Below are 20,098 nucleotides of genomic sequence, written 5' to 3'. Positions count from 1 at the left end.
ATGTTTCAGCTATGAGGACACAGGGACTTTCTTAATAAAAGCAGAGGGTAGTTTTAATTATGTCACAATTTTTTAAAATTGCTCTATTGAAGGAGGAAAAAATGTTTAATAGTATGAATGCATATTTGCATCTTCAAATTCCATTAATGTTTTGTAACTTCTGTAGCGTCTGTCTACAGTCCATCTATCAGTGAGAACTTGCATAACATTTACCATTGACTAGAGCAACCTTTGTCAACCTGGTGCCTTGCAGATGTTTAGAACTACAACTCATATCAGCACCAGTCAACATGGGTGTGTGATGTTGGATCTAATAGGATTTGTAGTCCGAAACATCTGAACAGTCCTTGGGTAGTGAAAGCTGGCCTAGAGGTCTAGCACAATCATTTGTTTTGGGCTTAAGGTGTGATCTTATTAAACATTGCACTGAGGCAGCTTCATATAGTGCAGACTGTACTCCATTTTGGTAGGGTTAAAATGCAGAACAATTGCTGCAAGACAAACTGCTTTTTGCAATGTAATAGCTAAAGCTGATTCAGAGGATCAGAAAGTTTTATTCCAAAAATAAGTCCATATGCAGTGAAATATGCTAAATGTGAATCTCTCGGGTTTTGTTTTTTGTTTTTGCATAAAATATGCTGCGATTTTTATAATTTATATTTTATTTCTATGTGTACTTGTGGATAAATGTATACTTGTGGATAAATGAAAGAGAAAGCTTGGCAGATAAGTAATTCATGAGGTGTGGAGGATAGGATTGGAGGCTTTGATCTTTTAAAAGCTCTCCACCTTGCTTTCTGGGTTCTATGTAGGTCACATGTGGGTTCTGGAGGCCTTTGCAAGATCTCACAAGATCTTGGATGGTCCTAAACTTGGCCTTGCAGATGTTTTGGGACTACAATTCCCATCATCCCTGACCAGTGGTCCTGTTAGCTAGGGATGATGGGAGGTGTAGTCCCAAAACAGCTGGAGGGCCAAGTTTGGCCATGCCTGGCCCTAGAAGATCTCATGCTGACTCCAGAAGGTAAGATTTCTTATGCCAGGGTTGTTCCAGGGAGTCATTCTGACTTTACACAAGTTTGCTTTTACATGGTACCCCCCCTCCAATTTCTACTGTATTTCAAATGAAATGTTATGACCAGGTCTCCATATGAATCATTTGCCCACTCTGAGGAGGGAGGTGTTGGGGAGAAATTTATTTATCAAAAATTATGAGAATGCTGCAATCCTAATGACTAGTGGGGTGCCACAGGGTTCTGTCTTGGGCCCGGTCTTATTCAACATCTTTATCAACGACTTGGATGATGGACTCAAGGGCATCCTGATCAAATTTGCAAATGACACCAAACTGGGAGGGGTGGCTAACACCCCAGAGGACAGGATCACACTTCAAAACGACCTTGACAGATTAGAGAACTGGGCAAAAACAAACAAGATGAATTTTAACAGGGAGAAATGTAAAGTATTGCACTTGGGCAAAAAAAATGAGAGGCACAAATACAAGATGGGTGACACCTGGCTTGAGAGCAGTACATGTGAAAAGGATCTAGGAGTCTTGGTTGACCACAAACTTGACATGAGCCAACAGTGTGACGCGGCAGCTAAAAAAGCCAATGCAATTCTGGGCTGCATCAATAGGAGTATAGCATCTAGATCAAGGGAAGTAATAGTGCCACTGTATTCTGCTCTGGTCAGACCTCACCTGGAGTACTGTGTCCAGTTCTGGGCACCACAGTTCAAGAAGGACACTGACAAACTGGAACGTGTCCAGAGGAGGGCAACCAAAATGGTCAAAGGCCTGGAAACGATGCCTTATGAGGAACGGCTAAGGGAGCTGGGCATGTTTAGCCTGGAGAAGAGGAGGTTAAGGGGTGATATGATAGCCATGTTCAAATATATAAAAGGATGTCACATAGAGGAGGGAGAAAGGTTGTTTTCTGCTGCTCCAGAGAAGCGGACACGGAGCAATGGATCCAAACTACAAGAAAGAAGATTCCACCTAAACATTAGGAAGAACTTCCTGACAGTAAGAGCTGTTCGACAGTGGAATTTGCTGCCAAGGAGTGTGGTGGAGTCTCCTTCTTTGGAGGTCTTTAAGCAGAGGCTTGACAACCATATGTCTGGAGTGCTCTGATGGTGTTTCCTGCTTGGCAGGGGGTTGGACTCGATGGCCCTTGTGGTCTCTTCCAACTCTATGATTCCATGATTCTATGATTCTTTGATTCTAATCCCCTCTGTACTGTTTTCTGGGGGAGAGGTGGATTGGTCACACCTTACTCTGTCAACTTTAGGCCTTTTCTCATGAAGTGATGCCTTTTCCTCTCTGCAAGTATGGAGCTCCCCATTCCTATTGAACACGGTGATTGTTGAAGATTCATTCCCCGTGATTGCAGTCATGGGATTGTTGTCTTTCACATGACGGTGTATGTTTTGACTCCACAGAGTGGGAAGTGACGGAGACAGGAAGTTTGTGTTACTGTGTTCCGTGAAGTGGGGCTATTGTCCTTTTCTCTCTCTCTTTGCTGTCTTATGCTAGAGAGAGAGGGAGCCATGTTGCAGTACTCTGTGTGTGTTTATATGTAAATATACGTAGATTAGCCAAATGCTGAGCTACTGAGTTCTGTTACGCAGACTGCGCAAACTCTGTGGATCCCTAAGTGTGCCAGTGTCTGTTTGCATTGGTCGCTGTGATGTTCGGGCAGAAGAAAGCTTTGGAAGCTCCCGAATGATCGACCAGGAAGGAGAGAACATGCCAGTCAGGCATGTGTCTCTGCCAGGGTCCTACTCGGGTGTAGGATGAGCTCCTGACATTCTGGGGGCTGAAATGAACCAGGAATCCCTGGATACCAAGCCCATTGATAGCTCTAGGCTGGTGCAGTAATTCTCTCTCTCTCTCTCTCTCTCTCTCTCTCTCTCTCTCTCACACACACACACACACTCACACACACACACACACGCACACCACTTTCTGCCAGTACGAGTGGCAGGACTGTGGCCGCTGCTGCGCCATTGGAGTTTGGATTGCAGTGTTAGTCTTGATCTGTACCACAGTTACTCCTTTCTGGTTCTGTATGGTGCCATTCCCCCCCCCCCCAACGCAATTTCTACCTGGGTAATACGGGCCAGGGCAGAATCACATAGTTATGAGGAAGATGTGGCAATACTGTGTACTGTACTCATTCACATTTGCGCACATGCTAATTTGGCAAACCAAATTAATGAAGCATTGTTCTCAGAATAGATGAATACTTTCACCTCTTTTTGATATAATCAACAACAAGAAAGTGATTGTTGATTCTGATGAAAATGTTTGCAAAAGTTGTTACCCCCTTTCCCACGCAACCCTAGTTAATTACTTTAAAAATGTGGTAATAACGTGGTTCAGGAAGCATTATTACTATGGTTGTGGGTGATGGGAAACACTTTTTTCTTTTCTTTTATTGCTGCTGGCAGCCATTGTCCAAACCTATTATTTTTATTATGCTGTTGGTGAAGGCTTCAAAAATATATAGATATTGCCAGATACTGTGCTATTTAAAAGTTTAGTATATTCATCAAAAGGTTTGTCTTTGTTCTATGGGGCAAAACATATTATGACATACAGCTTGCCTTGCTTTTCCAGTTCAGTAACATGGGATGTGTATATATAAAAAAGAAAGTTATAAAGAAAAAAAGAAAATAAATATATATAAAATAAAGTTCCTGTTGTGATTCCTTGTATCTGTTACACCATTGCTCCACACACTGTGGAAACTATAAAATCACCTGAAGCTGGGTTAGAAAGATGTGGTGTTGTTTCTTTATCTGGTGGGGTGTGTGTTTTTTTGGTAATATCCCGCATTATATCTCTTGAAGAACAGCATGGTATTAGTGCTGGGTGCCAACCTCAAATGAATACAAAGGGGCCAATGTTTCCTCCCCACTGCACCACAAAATCAAATGTGATAAGATTAAAGCCAGTGGCATTGCTATGAGGACACAGGGACTTACAGCAGGTGTTATACACATCCGAATGATATCTGTCGCTAATTCCAACTATGACAATCTTCCACACAGTTGTGTTGCCTCTGATCACAACTTAGAATGGAGAGGGCAAGTACATGTGTGGCTTTAAGTCCCTCAGCCTTTAGTGTGGGATTAGCAGAACATTAGGCCCCATTGTACAAAAACGATGGGGTATCTCTTCTCGGTACTGCAGCAGCTGGCTAACAGGTAAGAGCAAATTGAGTATCTTTCTGGCCAACTCTGCTTTTGCTCTTTGTCTTTGATAGCATTTTGAATATGCCATTCCAATATGAACAGTAGCCCAGAAAAGCATTAATATTTAAGTATTATTTAAAAAGTTTGGCGTGTTTAAATGATCCGCATACAGTGTCTCAGTTATTACAATTATAACCCTGCAAGGTGGCTCACTGCTGTTATCCTAACATCCCTTCCAATAACATTTTCACCTGTTCAGAGTTAGTTCCTTTTCGAGTTTTGGTGGTGCATGTTTCATTCCATACCCATATTTAGACCACAATGCTATAATACTTACCTGGGAATAAGTCCCACTACTTCTAAATAGGCATGTATAGGATTGCACTTTGAGTGAAGTTTTGGGCATACTTTTTTTGTTCCTAATGAAGAAAATGTAGGAGGCAAGACTGCTTCAATGGCAGTATAACAGCATAGTATTTCTTCATGATTGTTACAATTGATTTGGGTTACGGTAATAGGAAATGTTACACAGAATTTTCTCTATTGGTAATTTGCATTGTTACCATGCTAACATATCAATGAAAGTTCTATGGTTCATTCTATTACTGGGTGTAGGCTGATTCCCAGATGGTTCTTCTCATGTCAGTTAACATGGAAAAGATGAAGAAAGATGCTCCCAGAAGAAATGGCCGCCGAGAGCTGACATTCAACATAGCACACTGGCCTCTGTCTAATATGTGGCTGATCACAAAGGTACCATAGTGAAAAGACAGAGCATCCATTGTATTAATGGATTCAGATGTTTGATATGGGAAAATATTTGTTGTTCGGATTGTTAGTTTACTTTTGGGGATTTTGAGTTAAATATTAAAAATAAGTAAAACTTACACAACTACCAAAGATCATCGTGCATATATTACAGCATGTCTCCCATGGCTTTCCTTGGTTTGTTGTGAAAACAAATGGAGTTGACTTTGATGGGGCATAGATGATCAAAGCCAAGAGCAAATTAATCTGTTAATTGTGGTTATATCCACTGTGCTGAACTATGATATGTTGGCTGAATTGGCTGCAGTCAGCTGCCACCATGAACAGAATTGTAGCGTAACAGCGCTGTTCCCTTTTGAGATATCAAAAAACTCATTGCTTGCATATTTGGAAAGGGAGTGAGCATCACTGTAACAATATTAAAGGCAATTATTGGACAGAGTTGGGAGCTGCAAGGCAGAAGAGCCAGCACTCCATCTGAAGCCTTGCTGCTTGCACCAGCTAGGACAGAAGGAAGACAGCCTTCCCCCCTCTCTGGGAGCTGGACCAGCCTAGGATCCATCCCCCAAATTTCCCATTGGGGGGTCACTGTCAGTGGTAGTGTTGCCTGTCAGTGGTGTGGCTAGAGTCCTCTGCAAGCAGGAACCATAGATAAGTTGCATATAAAATGGCATACAATTGCCCTGCATTTGATAGCTAATATTAAAATCTGTAATGCAACCCAGACTTAGCTGTTTTTACTCAGAAGTAAGTCCTCTTGTTTTCAATGGGACTTACTGCCAAGCAAGTGTTAGGATTTCAGCCTTTAAAATGTAACAAGCAATGAAAGATTGCACCTGCAACAGCTGTTTTACTTGCTTCAGAATTGCTGTATATCTCTCTCTCTCTGTATATAAATCTATATAAACAAAAGGCTTTAAGGATGTTTAACCAACATTCTTTTAGACTTGAAGTAAAACTTTAAATTGACTCAATGGCTCTAGATTTGTTGCAATCTTTGCAGTTCACTGAACTTTTTTCCTGTGCATACATATTTCAAGTAAACTCTGTAGTTATAAGTATAGCAAGTGACACGTTATGGACCCTAAATCGTTGCACTGTGAAATATGCAGAGGAAAAGGACAAATGAAGATATCAAGGGTCTGTTCTATTTTGCACTGAACTGTAAAATGCCACCCTTGTTGTACAGAAGATCACTGGTTCTGAGCAGGGCTCATTGACTGCTAAGTTGTGGATAGTGTTTCAGTTTCTCCAACTGTTAATATCCTGAGCTATCCAGGCATAATGACCTCTCTATTTGTAACACATTGTTGAATTTTCTGGTTCTTTTAACTTATTCAAAACCTTTTTTCCCATTCATTGAAAGGCTGGAATGATTCTAAGTCGAGCTATGGTACAAAGCAGCCTAGCTGTTGGTCATCCAATCAGAGCTGTGATGCAGGATGGCATACCTCTTGAAGGCTATAAGCTGTGTCTGCAGAAAAGGTATTGATACAAGGGTGGGTTGGTTTTTACATACAATCATTTAGATAAAGTGAAAACATGTAGTCATTTAGATAAACTGAATGTTACCAGAATACTGTATGTGCTTACATATTTTGTCATTCAATGAGTTAAACTGTATTATCTCAAAATTATCATCATCCTTTAATTCCTTTTGGATTATTAAATTCATGTAAAGGCATAGCCTTTACTTTAATGTCATATTTTAAATCACCTTTGAAAGTTCTTTCAACAATAGACAGGAGGGAAAAAATAGAAAAATAACAAGGACACATATATTTTACTTAATGCTGTGGTAGTTCTTATGTTTATTTTGTTTCTCGGTCCTTTAAAAGAGATAAAAAATGCACATGTTATGTAATAACCTTCAGTGGATTTTAAAGATGCAGTCTGGGTGTGCAGATAGATTTCTTGGTGGACATTTTACAGCACAATTGCAGAGCTAGGCTAAATTGCTCCTGCAGGGTAAAAACTAGATAAAAGTAAAAATAAGAAAAAAGGCCATCTGGGGGCACCTGGTGGAAGACTTCCAAAAATGACCTCACTTCAAGGACTGGTTGATGTCAGAGATGTTTCCTCCAGATACGCAGACACAGATATAGTGTACAAGATACCAAAACATTATTCTTGTGCTCAGAAACGAACCAGACTTTGGAGCTAGTGATGCTCTTTTAGCGCTAGCAAGATGTGCTCCCAACAACCATTCCCAAAGTAACCTGTCAGTTTCCCCCCCTAATAACTGCAGTTTTCAAGCCGTTTTCAGTGGCAGTCGCATATATAATTTCTTGCAATATGCATAACTTTGACCAGGCTATCTGTCCAGGAGGTGACACAGCTGGCACAACAGCCCATACCACCTGGACCCAAAGCTCCGCCACAAAAGAGACTACACTGGATTTTTTGGGCAATCTACCCCACCACATGCAGTCCCCCCTCCCATGTCCTATCCACACTTTTCAGGAGAGCTCCATGACTCTAGAAGGTCTTTTGTGCAACAGGAACTTCCTCCCATTTATACTTTTTATGATCCATGCCATTGTTTGTTGAACCACTGAAACTTAAGTTCATACCCATTTAACCTTAGGATGGTTTCAAACTACCCTCCCTCTCAGCCCAGGGTGATTTTGTTCAGTCACCTCTCAGTGTCACCCATGTGGAACTTGGTTATGTGAAGCATGTGACATTCACCAAGTCAGAAGCTCCTTTTCTTGATGCTATATTCTCTCACCTTGTGATGTACATCATGTGGAGGATTCGCACCACTATTGGGCTACTGCAATATCATGTGATCAAAATGTCTTGAAATCATCTCACAACTGCCCAGTTTGAGAGAAATCTTCCTTATGAATCTTTATAAGGAACTTTTTTTTCCAGTGGAGAAAGCATGGTTAGGTTGACCTACTTTTGTTTTCTAGTGCTGAATTTGTATCTGGATGGAGAACAGATACAAGACTCAAGTTTATTGAGTCAATGAAAATTCAGATTGTTAGAATTTACTCAGATCAGAGTTCATTTCATTTTTTGTTGTTGTTGTTGTTACAAAGAAGAATAAGGACCAAAGGGCTATATTGTGGAGCATCTTATTCTCACAGTGACTTCTGAGAAACCTACAAGCAGAATATGAGACAATAGGACTCTGCCACTCATACTCCCCAACAACTGCCTCTAGTTCTGGAGGTTGTACACAGCCATCAAGTCTAGTAGCTGCTGTTAGCCTTATGCTCCATGAATTTGTCTAAAACCCTTTCAAAGCCATCCAAGTTGGTGGCCATTATTTATTTATTTATTTGTTCAGAGATTTCTGTACCATTCTTTACCAGAAATGGTCACAGGGCAATTCACAACAAAATAAGGCAGTATTAAACATAATTCCTAATTAACACTGAAAGCAATTCTCATAAAATACATAACATAATCAGCAGTAGCGCAATTTAAAATTCACTACATCTTGTGCCAAGTCAGTTCTGGATCTCTGGTTTGGGGTTGTCTACAGTTTTAGGGTAAAGTATCTGATGTTCAAAAATATTTCGCTGTCTGGTGAGTTATAAATTTTAAAAGCATCTCCTTTATGAGGAGGTCAGGTTTGGAAGTGGTTAAACAAGTACTGTTCCTATTTAGAAATCCCAGGCTAATTCCTTTTCTAAAACTAACAGAGATTTCCAAAGTGGAATTATTTATTAAATGTAGTTATGATATCTAAAGTTGCAATTCTGTACCAACCTGCCTGGAAATAAGGATCATTGAACTCAGTGGAACTAACTTTTGAGTAAATATGTTATAAACCTACAATCTGTGCACACTTTCCTGGGAGTAAGCCCCACTGAGTGTAGTGGGATTTATTTCCAGGCAAATCATGCATAGAATTCTGCTGTAAGTTGTGCTGTAAATAGAAAATGCTGTATGCTTTTGATGATGGTTAACTTAAGAAATATTTCTCTTACAGAGACAAAAACAATATATATCAACACTGGGAGTTTGGAAATGATGGTTGTATCCATCCTAAGGTGTGTGAGATATATAAGCATTAAAATATATATATATATTTATTCTCAATCTTCAGACTCCTACATGGAGACCATTAAGGCATATGTGCATGAACAGTTAAATATGGCCTCCTACATGAACAATATAAATGTTTTCTCCCATTTGTATTGTTGCATTGCTTGATTTCTCTCTAAGAATACCATAAAAGCATTTTATGATAATATTTTCCTTAAGCTTCTGACTGCTGTGAGCTTTGCATTTTTCTTTTCCCATTTTTCTAATCAGTACTATTCACTGACATGTTGATTTTATTGTGTTTATTAATTTGTGGTTTGATTTATAGGTGTATCAAAGTTCAGCTTTAGTCTAACCTCAAATGGTACAGCACTGATCTTGGCCAGAAATCAGTATTCCTAGCTGAAATACTCCTACTTGCTTAATCTGTTTCTACCCTACTCTCAGCAATTCTTCATGTCACTGCAGCTCTCATAAGATGCTGTGGGTGGGTGTGGAGCTTAGGAATGCAGCAGGAAAGGTGACGCAAGAAAGCCTGACCAGACTTTGGCTCTTGGTACATTGGCTACAGCTGTATATAATTTAACATCTGGTTGGGGACAAATTGGTATATTTTCTTGAGTCATTTGCTTTGTTTTGAGTATTGTGCCATGAATTCATTGATTGTCTTTGGAACTCGTTTCAGCCTTGGGGTTTGTCATCTGTATAGTGGTGAAATGCTTTCTAGAATGTTTTCAAAATGCCTAATTACTTAATATGCCTACCTTAATATATGTGTGTAATACAATTGACTTGATGTGTAGTCTGTAGCGGGTCTTGCTTGAGACTTTGCTCAGAATGCACTTTTAGTTCTTGTTTTGCACATGTGTCACAGGTGTAGTCGTTACTGTGGTTAGGTTTATCTGTGCCGGCCTGCTTTGTGTAGATAGTGTTATTTGATGGTGCATGCTATAGTTGCATATCTAAGATGGACACCTAGCCTTTTGCACCTGTACTTTTCCAACACTTCAGTGCGAAGCACAACAGTGCTATCCTTTCCCCCCAGGCTCAGCCCCTTAATCCCATAGACTTCAGCCCTGCGTCTGGTACAGAGACCAGAAAGTTGTCTTTAAACAACAGGTGATCCTAGCGTAACAGTATACATTCAGAATTCCCCAGTTTTGAAATTCGGAAAGTCTTCATTTATTTCCTTTACAGTGTACCAAATATTCTATTGCTCATTTGATAAAGCACTATTTCATAGTAAAATAACTTCAGGATCTCATCTATTCTGATTAAAGGCTTAAAGGAAATAACAAAGTTTGAAAGGAAATTATAAATGTAATATGCACTCTGTAAGCATAAGAACTCTGCAATGCAGCCTAGGCCACTGTATTTTAAAGGGAAAGGGAAAGGGTCACAAGCGCCACCCAGTCCCCACTGTAGTTTAGAGAGCCCCTATTTTCATATAATCCCTGATATACGTCATGTTGGGCTGCTAATCCTTAACCCAGGTGGTGCCAGGGTATGGCAAAAAAGTATTCCTTGGTTCAGCCCCAGCAACAAAAAAGGAACATATGGGTCATTTGCACCAAAACTGGACCAAATGATTTATTGGCGGTGGAATGGGTTTTGAGGGCAAAAAGTGTGTAAGCAAAGGCTTGCCTCATTTTGGGGGTCAGGGAAAACTTTAGTATTTGTAGTGACTTTTGGTGGGGGCAGCGTTGCTTATTAATAAGATGAAACAGGAGAATTTCAACATCCCTCTCACTTTTAAAAATGGAGAACGCTTTAGTGCTGCTTCAAGGGAAAGCAAAGTTGTGGTGAACAGCCAATCACTTTATTCAGTGCCTCAGTGAGAAGAATGCTTCTTTTCTACCTTATGCCAGTGGATCCTTTGTCAGCAGAGCAACTACACTAAGCTAGGCATGCAGTAACATTCATATCATCACAGAGATATGACTCATATTCTGCAGGCATAGCGAGGGTTCCACCATATCCAGTAGCCATCCATTGGCATATATTTTGAGAAGTTTTATAAAAGGCCTTCATGAAAATGCCAGTTGTGAGCTAAGTTGACCCTTAACAATGAATGGCACACCATGGTGCTCATCCAAAGAAATCTAATGCCATATTTGAGGAGGGCTTTAAGCATGGGAAATGGAAAGTGGAAATGTGTGGGGATACAAAGAAAAAACTAGAAAAAAATGATTGGAAGTGGGAAAGGAAAGTGAATAGTAGAATTCTGCACTAAGTATATATATATGCATGGATTGAGCAGAAACTACAGTGATGGAATCATATATTGATCAGAAAGGAAAGTTTGCTTGGAGGAGGATATAGGCCATGTTGCGCCCATGTATAATATCAACTAAAGCAACAACAACTGCGGCAAACATCTAGAAGGGTCTTAGTGATTTTTTTAATACTTATATGTTACAGTCTGTATAATTATTCTCTACATTCTGTACAGAGTTGCAGTTTTGCATTAGTCAAATGGATGGAAGTTGTAAACAAAACTGTGTACATGCAACATATCTTTTAATGTCATTGCCTAGTATCAGCAACTTTTCCTCCCATAATTCCCCGTGCTAAACTGTAGATGGTTGTCTTTCTACTGATTGCATCCTGGTATGTGTTACTACTCGGCCTTTGTCCTTTCCTACAGGCTTACCCTGAGTTTGTCCTGACCTACCTAGAGGAGCTAAATGTAAGAGAGGAGGTGACCCAGACGGAATACTGCACACACCATGGGGCCCAGTCTCCAGTTCATCGAGAGTCAGATAGCAATGCAGCAGAAGAGGTCACTGTATCAAGCCAGAGGCAGGTCAGAGCAGTATTTTTTTTTAAGGAAAAACATTTTGAAAGGAAATGCTGTTGCCCTTCACAGTTGAATATCAATATTCAAGTCAAACCATTTCTGTATGTGTGTATGTAAAGAGAGAGAGAGTTTAACTTGAATATTAATTACATACACATGTTCGAGAAATAGAAGCACAACATACAATCACACACAAACACATTTCCCCCCCAATAGCTCCTTTCCCCATGGGATAACATTACTTGTTAAAATGTACCTGCCAAAATATGCTCATCCAAAGTAAATATTTGTATGGAGCACAATATATATTCATTGTATGTTTGTTCATAATTTAATAGGTCCTGCAAAATGATGTCTGCAATGAGAAGCAACTTTCAGGACCTTTGGACGCCCACTTAAGGCCTGAAGGTCCCTCAGGGGGGAATAGGCAGCTGACAGTGGCACTGGTGAGGAAACTAGAAGAGAAACATCCTAAGGCCTCAGCTCAAAGGTAAGCCACTGACAGAACTGATATTTATTGTTCAATGACATTAGATGTTTTCCTTCAGTTTCATGTAAGATTGATTTCCTGGATATTATTGAAATATCTCAGAAGCCCTCTGGCTTGCAAGCAGACATGGAGTTTTGACCAAAACTAATGGAAAGGGGTGACATTTATGCAGGTTTTTTTTTTAAAAAGAAAAAGATTGATGTGTACACTATGGAAGAGGATCATTGAGGTAATTACCGTATTGTTAACATTATGCATAGAAGAGTAAAGTGTATGATTTGGTTACATGCTTTGTTCTACTGAAGTTAATTTTATATGAGTACATTTATATTTATGCATTTGATATATTTTTACCTATAATATGATACAAAGGTAAAACAACAATATTAAAATTCAAAACTAATATGCAATATTACATATACCCCCTCCACTTTTTCTGCATTGGGTGTTATATGGCAATAAACTCACTGGATGTACTTAGGCTCTAGTACTCACAAAGCAGTTTGCATGAATATGAGATGTTTTGCATAATATTGAAATATATTTTATATATTAATTCCCTCTTAGTGGAGAGTGGATGTGGGCTTTGAAACTTTTTTCTATTTTCAAACAGAGATTGGTCATAAAGGCATCTATCAAATTTCAGTCTTGCATTTTGGCAATTTCCCCATCTTTCCCGGCTGCTTAGGATTTGAACATGAAATGTGGAATGGTATTCTGAGTGGGCATTTGATTATGTTGCAACGTTCTGGTCAGATGATGCAGCATGGTGCAACTTTCTGCATTGAGTTGATGAAACAACCCCAGGGATTTTTAATATTGATGGCATAATAGGCACAGAGTACCTCTTTTATGAGCCAGGGACGCGGGTGGCGCTGTGGGTAAAACCTCAGCGCCTAGGACTTGCCAATCGCATGGTCAGCGGTTCGAATCCCCGCGGCGGGGTGCGCTCCCGTCGTTCGGTCCCAGCGCCTGCCAACCTAGCAGTTCGAAAGCACCTCCGGGTGCAAGTAGATAAATAGGGACCGCTTATCAGCGGGAAGGTAAACGGCGTTCCGTGTGCTGCGCTGGCTCGCCAGATGCAGCTTGTCACGCTGGCCACGTGACCCGGAAGTGTCTGCGGACAGCGCTGGCTCCCGGCCTATAGAGTGAGATGAGCGCACAACCCTAGAGTCTGGCAAGACTGGCCCACACAGGCAGGGGTACCTTTACCTTTACCTTTACCTCTTTTATGACTAGCATTCACCTTCTGTGGTGACATTTCAGAATTGACAGATTGCAAAAAAAAGTGTATGGTTAAAAGATCAAATTCCTGAATGAGGGCCTGGGAGTGACAAGATTCTTTGAAAACATCAGGAGGGGCAGGGGCTCATAACCAAATTCTGTTCTGTCCATAAGAGCATAGAGGATGAAAGAGCAATGTTTTCTATAGTTTCATAATATAAAAATCACTGACTTTCATCATATCCTCACAAATAGTACCCACAGGTTTCTAAAAACCTTTCAAAACTAAATCTTTAAATGTTTCCCCCATTTACAACATTCCTTATGATCCAGAGAAACAAATTATACAGTATTCTGCACAAAATTTACTAATACTTATTGTGGGTTGGGTGTCACTGAGAACCCAACTGCATTTGCAGATATTTGCAAGCAACCAGCACCCTCATACCAGCAGGTGGCCAGACTTAATGATAACTCTCAGTTAAAGGCCTTTAGTTGACCACTATTCTCTGTTCACATAAAGATCTTCACAAAATGTGCTGTTTAGGGTTGCCCTCAACACTTCCAGGGCAATATGTCACTGGCTTCCTTCACAAGAATCAATGAAATCCGTAGATTTGATTATCAGCTTCAACACTAAACTACCTGTGTGAGAGACAAGCTTGTCCCTTTGTGTGACCTGTGGGATATGTTTACTAACACTCTCCTGCAATGTTTCATGCCGCGTGAATCCTACAATTGATGAACAATTAATGCCATTCACGGGAAGGTGTCCAATGAGGCAGCAACATGCCGTCCAAACCTGTGAAGTAAGGCATACAGTTCTGGCTGTGTTGAGATTCCAAAACATCTTATGCATATGATAGACACATGTGAGGAAAGAAGAAGGGGCTCTAAGCAGCTCAAAACCTAGGTGAGACAGTGGTTGAGAAACTAACACCAGGCTTACAGGGTTCTGGGAGAAATATAACAACCAATAGCATCTTCTCAAATGTCCCTGGTCAGAGAATTAGCTGATTCTGGTTGGCACTTTTCCCCCCCAGGTCCACAAATTCCCTGAGAGTTCCTTGCCTGAAAATCTAGAAGTCACTAGAGCTGGATTATTGGTTCTCAAGAACATTTGACCCTTGTTAGTTGTACTAAGGAAAGGAAGAAAGTCATTCCCCTTTCTTCAGTGCATAATGATATAGCAATCTCGCAGAAGGAATCCAAGCATGAGACATTTCATTATTTAGCTAATGGTAGAGTGGACATTTGTGATAGTCTTCTTATACACTTCCAAATGCATGATCCAATAGTGGCCACTGTTGTTATTTTCAAACATGGTGGACTTTGCCTAAATGCCTATATTATATGGAAGATAAACTTCCCACAATGGTATAAGCATCCCAAAAGATATGTGTTCTGCTTCCTAGTAGACTTAAGTCTTGAGCTGAACAAACTCTGCATTGACCTGAGAGAGCTCAATCACTAGAGCCTGAGACTCTTAATATCCGGGCTGTGGGTTCGAACCCCACATTGGGCAAAAGATTCCTGCATTACAGGAACTAGCTGACCAGTATGGTCCCTTCCAACTCTAAAATTCTATGATTCTCCGAGTCTATGAAAAAGCCACCTTCCTTGTTGTATCAAGAGCGTTAACCTCAGAAATGATTTTTTGAAACTGAAGGGCCAGTTTGTGCAGATCTTTGTGTTGCTCTGCTCAGCAAGGAGCAGGACGTAGGTAAAACATGAATTAGTTGTATTTGCCTGTCATTGGCTCTTGTTCCACCTACTGTTGGTCTCGCTGCATTCTGCCCTGTCAGTCCCAATGGGCACCACTGATTAAGGGGCACAGGGGAAATCTACAAATAAGATTGAAGAGGCTGAGAAGAAGCAGGTCGTTTATACTGGGAACCACTCCTGATTTCCCAGTTCACGTTATACTTGCACAATATTGAATGATTCGCCAAGATTTGTGGAGTGCATAGATGCACATGCAGAAGAATGGTGTGTGTAAATGAAAGATACTTCGTGTAATACAAATTGATACTGTTATTATGAAGACTTTGCAATACAAAGTGGCACTCAATGTCTCACATTCAATTGATTTGTCTATTCCAAAACAAAATAATTAGTATGGCAGATGATTTTTTCCCTCCTGATAGGCACTTCTGCCATTCAGGTCAGTTCTTCCCAAAATCCAATGGGCAGAAGGTGGGGGGTGTTGGTCATATGGAATAATGCATTGAAAGTGAACTGTTGGCAGTAAATGGATACTTTTATGGTGGGTGGCTTTATAGAATGACTCCAAGGTAGTTCAAAGATCTTGCATGAGGCAAGTGAGACATCCTTGTCAGTGTAAACCTATGGCTTGTATCCAGGGTGGTGCAAGTAGAACAATCGGGCTTTCTCACTCCGTCCTTCCCACTGCTGTCGCTGTGCACCGGAAAATACACTCTTGGGAGCCACACACACCAGCCCGGAATGTCATGGGATATTTCATAGGAGTTCGTAGGGAGAGGGGAGGATCAATATAAATTGAGTAGAGGCATCTTAAGGGAGCAAAGCTGCCATATACATGGCCCCCCGCCCAATGCCACACTCCACACTATTCCAAAAATTCCTCCAACTCTCAGGAGCAGCTTTCCAAGGTGCAATGGGATACAATAAGGAGGGGTGGAAGCCCCATTGCACGAATCAAACTTCACTCACATAACTCTGCACCCAAGCCTTCATCTACTACTGCACCTACACATATTTATATCTGCCAAGTGTACATTTATCCTGCTTGTACCTGCATGCAGAAATCCACATTAAAAGCACAGCAAAATGCATTGCCCTATATAATTTTAGGTATATGAATAGTCCCAATGACTTTTATGGGACCACTTCCTTCCTTACAATTTGGCCCTTCCGCCTAAATCAGTAGTTCCATATCAGGTATTTATTGGGGAGAAATCCAGAAGATTTAATTTAAAATGTTATACTTTATCTTTCATTGCCATCAATTAACAGGGTTTTGTCTTGATCTATATAACATTGGCCATCTACCCTTTTCCAATAAAAAGAAAATTCCTATAAATCACAGGTGAAATATTTAGTTTATATAGATATAACTAAAAGCACTTTTATTTCCCATCCTTTTTTTTTGCAGTGAAGAATTTAAGAATTTGTTTTTTCTCATATACCGTATTTTTTGTACCATAACACTCACTTTTTCCCTCCTAGAAAGTAAGGGGAAATGTCTGTGCATGTTATGGAGCGAATGCCTACGGGTGGTGGTGGGGATCTGCTGCAGTTGTGAGCAGAGGATCCATGGTTCCCCTTCCTTCCCTCCTCCGTGGCTTGCTTTGAAACAGCAAACCGGGAGAAGATCCGCTGAGTGGGGAGGAGAGAGGGATAGAGAGCCTGCTTGCTTTAAAGGAGCAAAGTGGGAGAGGAGAGGCGCCTTCTCCCCTTATACCCCTCTTCTGCATTATTAGCAGCATCATTCTCCACACACCCCATGCGTGCTCCTTGTCCCTTGAGTGCTTTTCCTTCCCTCCCCACTTAAAACGTGGTTACAAAGCATGGATCCACATGGATCCTCAGGATTTTTGCACTGGGTCACCCCAAATTCACCATCAGATCACATAGCATGTCCATGGCTACATCTTGCACCAAAAAAATCACGCACCCACTGTTGCCTGGGGCCGCAGTGGTGCAAAAACGTGGTTACTAAGCACGGATCCACATGGATCCTCAGGATTTTTGCACTGGGCTACTCCAAACTCACTGTCAGATCACATGTCTGTGGCCACAGCATGAACCACAAAAATCATACATCCACTGTTTCGTTTAGAATATTTTTTTTCTTGTTTTCCTCCTCTAAAAACTATGTGCGTGTTATGGTCGGGTGTGTGTTATAGAGCGAAAAATACGGTATGTGTGTGTGTATATATATATATATATATATATATATATATATATATAATTTCTTAAAACATAACACCTGGGGTTTTCTGTTTTCCTGAATCAATTTTTCAGTGTACTTAACCCCCACATTGTACTTTGTGGGAAAATTATGATGGAGTGAATCTTTTCACTGAAAACTCAAGCTTTTCCTCATGATTTATCTGCCATATAAATGTTCTAAAGGTTAAAGCTTTGAATTGGGGACAAATTAGCTTTCATTACATGCTTTAGTTGAATCTTGACAAAATTACTCAGCTCTCTGTTTGAGCTAGATAATTTAAATTCATTTTTTTCTGTTCTTTTTAGATACAGCAATACAAACCTAACTCAACGTGGTACAGAAGTAATATAGATGCTGTGTTTCATGTTTTTCACCTGACGGTGTGAGGTTGTGGTTGTTTGCATTCTTATATTAAACGGAGCAACTTACCTTTATTTAAATTGAATAGAAGTTGGGGGGGGGGGGGGAGAACTGTAGCAGCCAACAAAGCATGGTGACCCAGCTTGTCACCCAGTGACCTGTGAGAAGGAAATAATGAACTGTGAGTAGCTGTCATCTTAACTGCTTCTGACAGTTTGGCTATGGGCACATCTGTGTTAGTTGCATGGAAAGGCCTTTGTTGTTTTCCCACTAGTGACTTTGCAGACCGCTGTGGGGTTTGCTCACTGCCCTGCTCCTCTACTTCCCTCCCGTTTTAGCAAGGAAAACAGCTGCCAATGATGGTCTTGACATTTCTTTTAATGATTTACTTGGCATTTATTTAATTATAAAGTACAAATCATATTGATGTATTAAGCCTTTTTGGATATTTTGAGGGAAGTTAGGATCCTGCCACAGTTACAGGTTTGCAATCCGTTTGGTCATACTTCCACACTCTGCATTAACTCTAAAAAGGGTTTGTCTCATAACTTGTCTACATAATAATTTTGGCTTTAGACCGTCTCAATTTTAAATGATTAATTTTTACATCAACATTTTAATAATTTAAAAACTACTACAGTACTACTATTACTATTGCTACTACTACTGTCACAGTAGTCCCATGTAAACAATTGTAGTAATAATTATTACTGCATATATGCCTGTTTTCCTTTCATGGTTTAGACCAGGATTGCCTTTTTTATTCTTCTTTAAACTTAATGCTTATGAGCCAGAGATACGTGAGGGGAAATTAAATGTTCACAGTGGGCTTCTTGTTTTCCCTTCCCCGCACCATTTTCTTTGCCTCCATTCCTCTACCTCCATGTGTGAAAAATGCTTTTAAAACTCTCCTGACTTTGAAAAACAGATTCTCTCACAGCAAAGAAAAAGAAATGCCCCACTTTCCGTACAGTGTTCCTCATGCACACATGTGCTCAGTGAAACACCAATTTTTACAGTTGGAAACAATCTTAATTGCTCTTCCTTGATGATAATTCATTCTCAAGTAAAACAAATGATTTTTTCTTTCTGAACTGAGTAAAATAAATCTGGAGCTACTATGAAATAAGTGATATGCAACTGATTATTTTTGTTCTGCAAATAAACCTGGATATTTGGGGCAGTGCATTTCATGACAGTTTAAGAAGGTTATTGGAAATGCTGACCCTAAATCTTATTTATAATTTAAATAAGTAGAAAAAGCAACCAATGTGAACAATAAATTATGATCTATTTTCAAAGATGGCAATTTTATGAAAGTTTTATAACCCTTCTTATATCAGTGACTGAGGGCCAAAGTAGCTGAGACACCATTTACAAAGTAATTGTGTGATAGGCTTTTTAAAACGAGTAACTTGAATCCCAATCTGGATTAGTCATGCTCATGGGTGTTATTTGTATTTAGGGAGGAAAGCTTCCACTGATGTCCTGAATGTAGTTGTTTTTCTGCAATGCAAATAGGTGGCATGACCCCCAAGTTCTGGATCAGGACCATGGTGGGAGAGGAGGTGCACTAGTGCAATGGGATCCCCCCTCCCCACCTCTATGTATGTACCCCTTGCCCTCCCCAAATCTGCTCAAGAGGGTTGGGGGGAAACGCAGGAACAGATTTAGGGGGGTGCAGGGGGAGGAGATGGGGAGAGTGTTCTGTGGTGCAAGGAAAAATGCTTGCACTGGTAGAATGTTTGCCGTAGCACTATATTGAATGCAACCCATTTTCCCCCCAATCTCTTAACCATGGTTAAAAATTGGGAGTTTCTTGGGACTGTATGACTTTCCACCTCTCTCCCTCCTTTCCCTTGAGGTTGTATGTTCCCTTTCCTCTCCCACATTCAAATTCCCCACCCTTTCCTTTTTCATCCACCTATTCATTCATTCATTCATTCATTCATTCAGTCTTTATTGGCATAATCCTTTCCTTTTTCAGTACTAACTATATAGCATAACTGCAATGAGTTAAGTGCTAATCATAAATGTCTGATTGTGGTTCGAGGACCCGACCCCCGCGATGTGAAATGAATACGCAAGGACACGTGATATAAGGTTAATGGGCATGGAAAGGCCACAACTTTATTGATTACAGCAGTGAAAAGGTATTGGCTTAGCCATTGGATCTCTAAAACACGTGGGTTTATTCACCAGTAGGTGGAGCCTGTTGATGCTAATCCAACTATAGGCTCCCCCCTGATGTCACCGAGGGTCGTGCCATGGCCTCCCGCCAAGCAGGCATCGGACAGAACACACGACCGCCAGATTC

General features: G+C 40.4%; 1 protein-coding gene across 9 annotated transcripts in view; it reads left to right on the top strand.

Moving 5' to 3' along the window:
- The window catches only part of DCDC1 (doublecortin domain containing 1), a 266,837-nt gene that overhangs the window by 134,053 nt on the left and 112,686 nt on the right, over positions 1 to 20,098 (top strand). For all 9 annotated transcript variants that reach the window (XR_013979717.1, XM_080982413.1, XM_080982412.1 and 6 more), the window contains exons 15-19: positions 4,816 to 4,953; positions 6,335 to 6,453; positions 8,915 to 8,975; positions 11,618 to 11,776; positions 12,109 to 12,260. Coding sequence is in view for 8 of the 9 variants with exons in the window: in XM_080982413.1 (XP_080838539.1) it covers positions 4,816 to 4,953; positions 6,335 to 6,453; positions 8,915 to 8,975; positions 11,618 to 11,776; positions 12,109 to 12,260 (629 nt within the window). In the remaining variant the exon portion in view is untranslated. The remainder of the gene's footprint in view (positions 1 to 4,815; positions 4,954 to 6,334; positions 6,454 to 8,914; positions 8,976 to 11,617; positions 11,777 to 12,108; positions 12,261 to 20,098) is intronic.

This window comes from Podarcis pityusensis, assembly GCF_964106645.2.
Source record: "Podarcis pityusensis genome assembly, chromosome: 1".
In the NCBI taxonomy this organism is placed as follows: domain Eukaryota; kingdom Metazoa; phylum Chordata; class Lepidosauria; order Squamata; family Lacertidae; genus Podarcis; species Podarcis pityusensis.
This window is presented reverse-complemented; position numbering and strand designations above follow the sequence as displayed.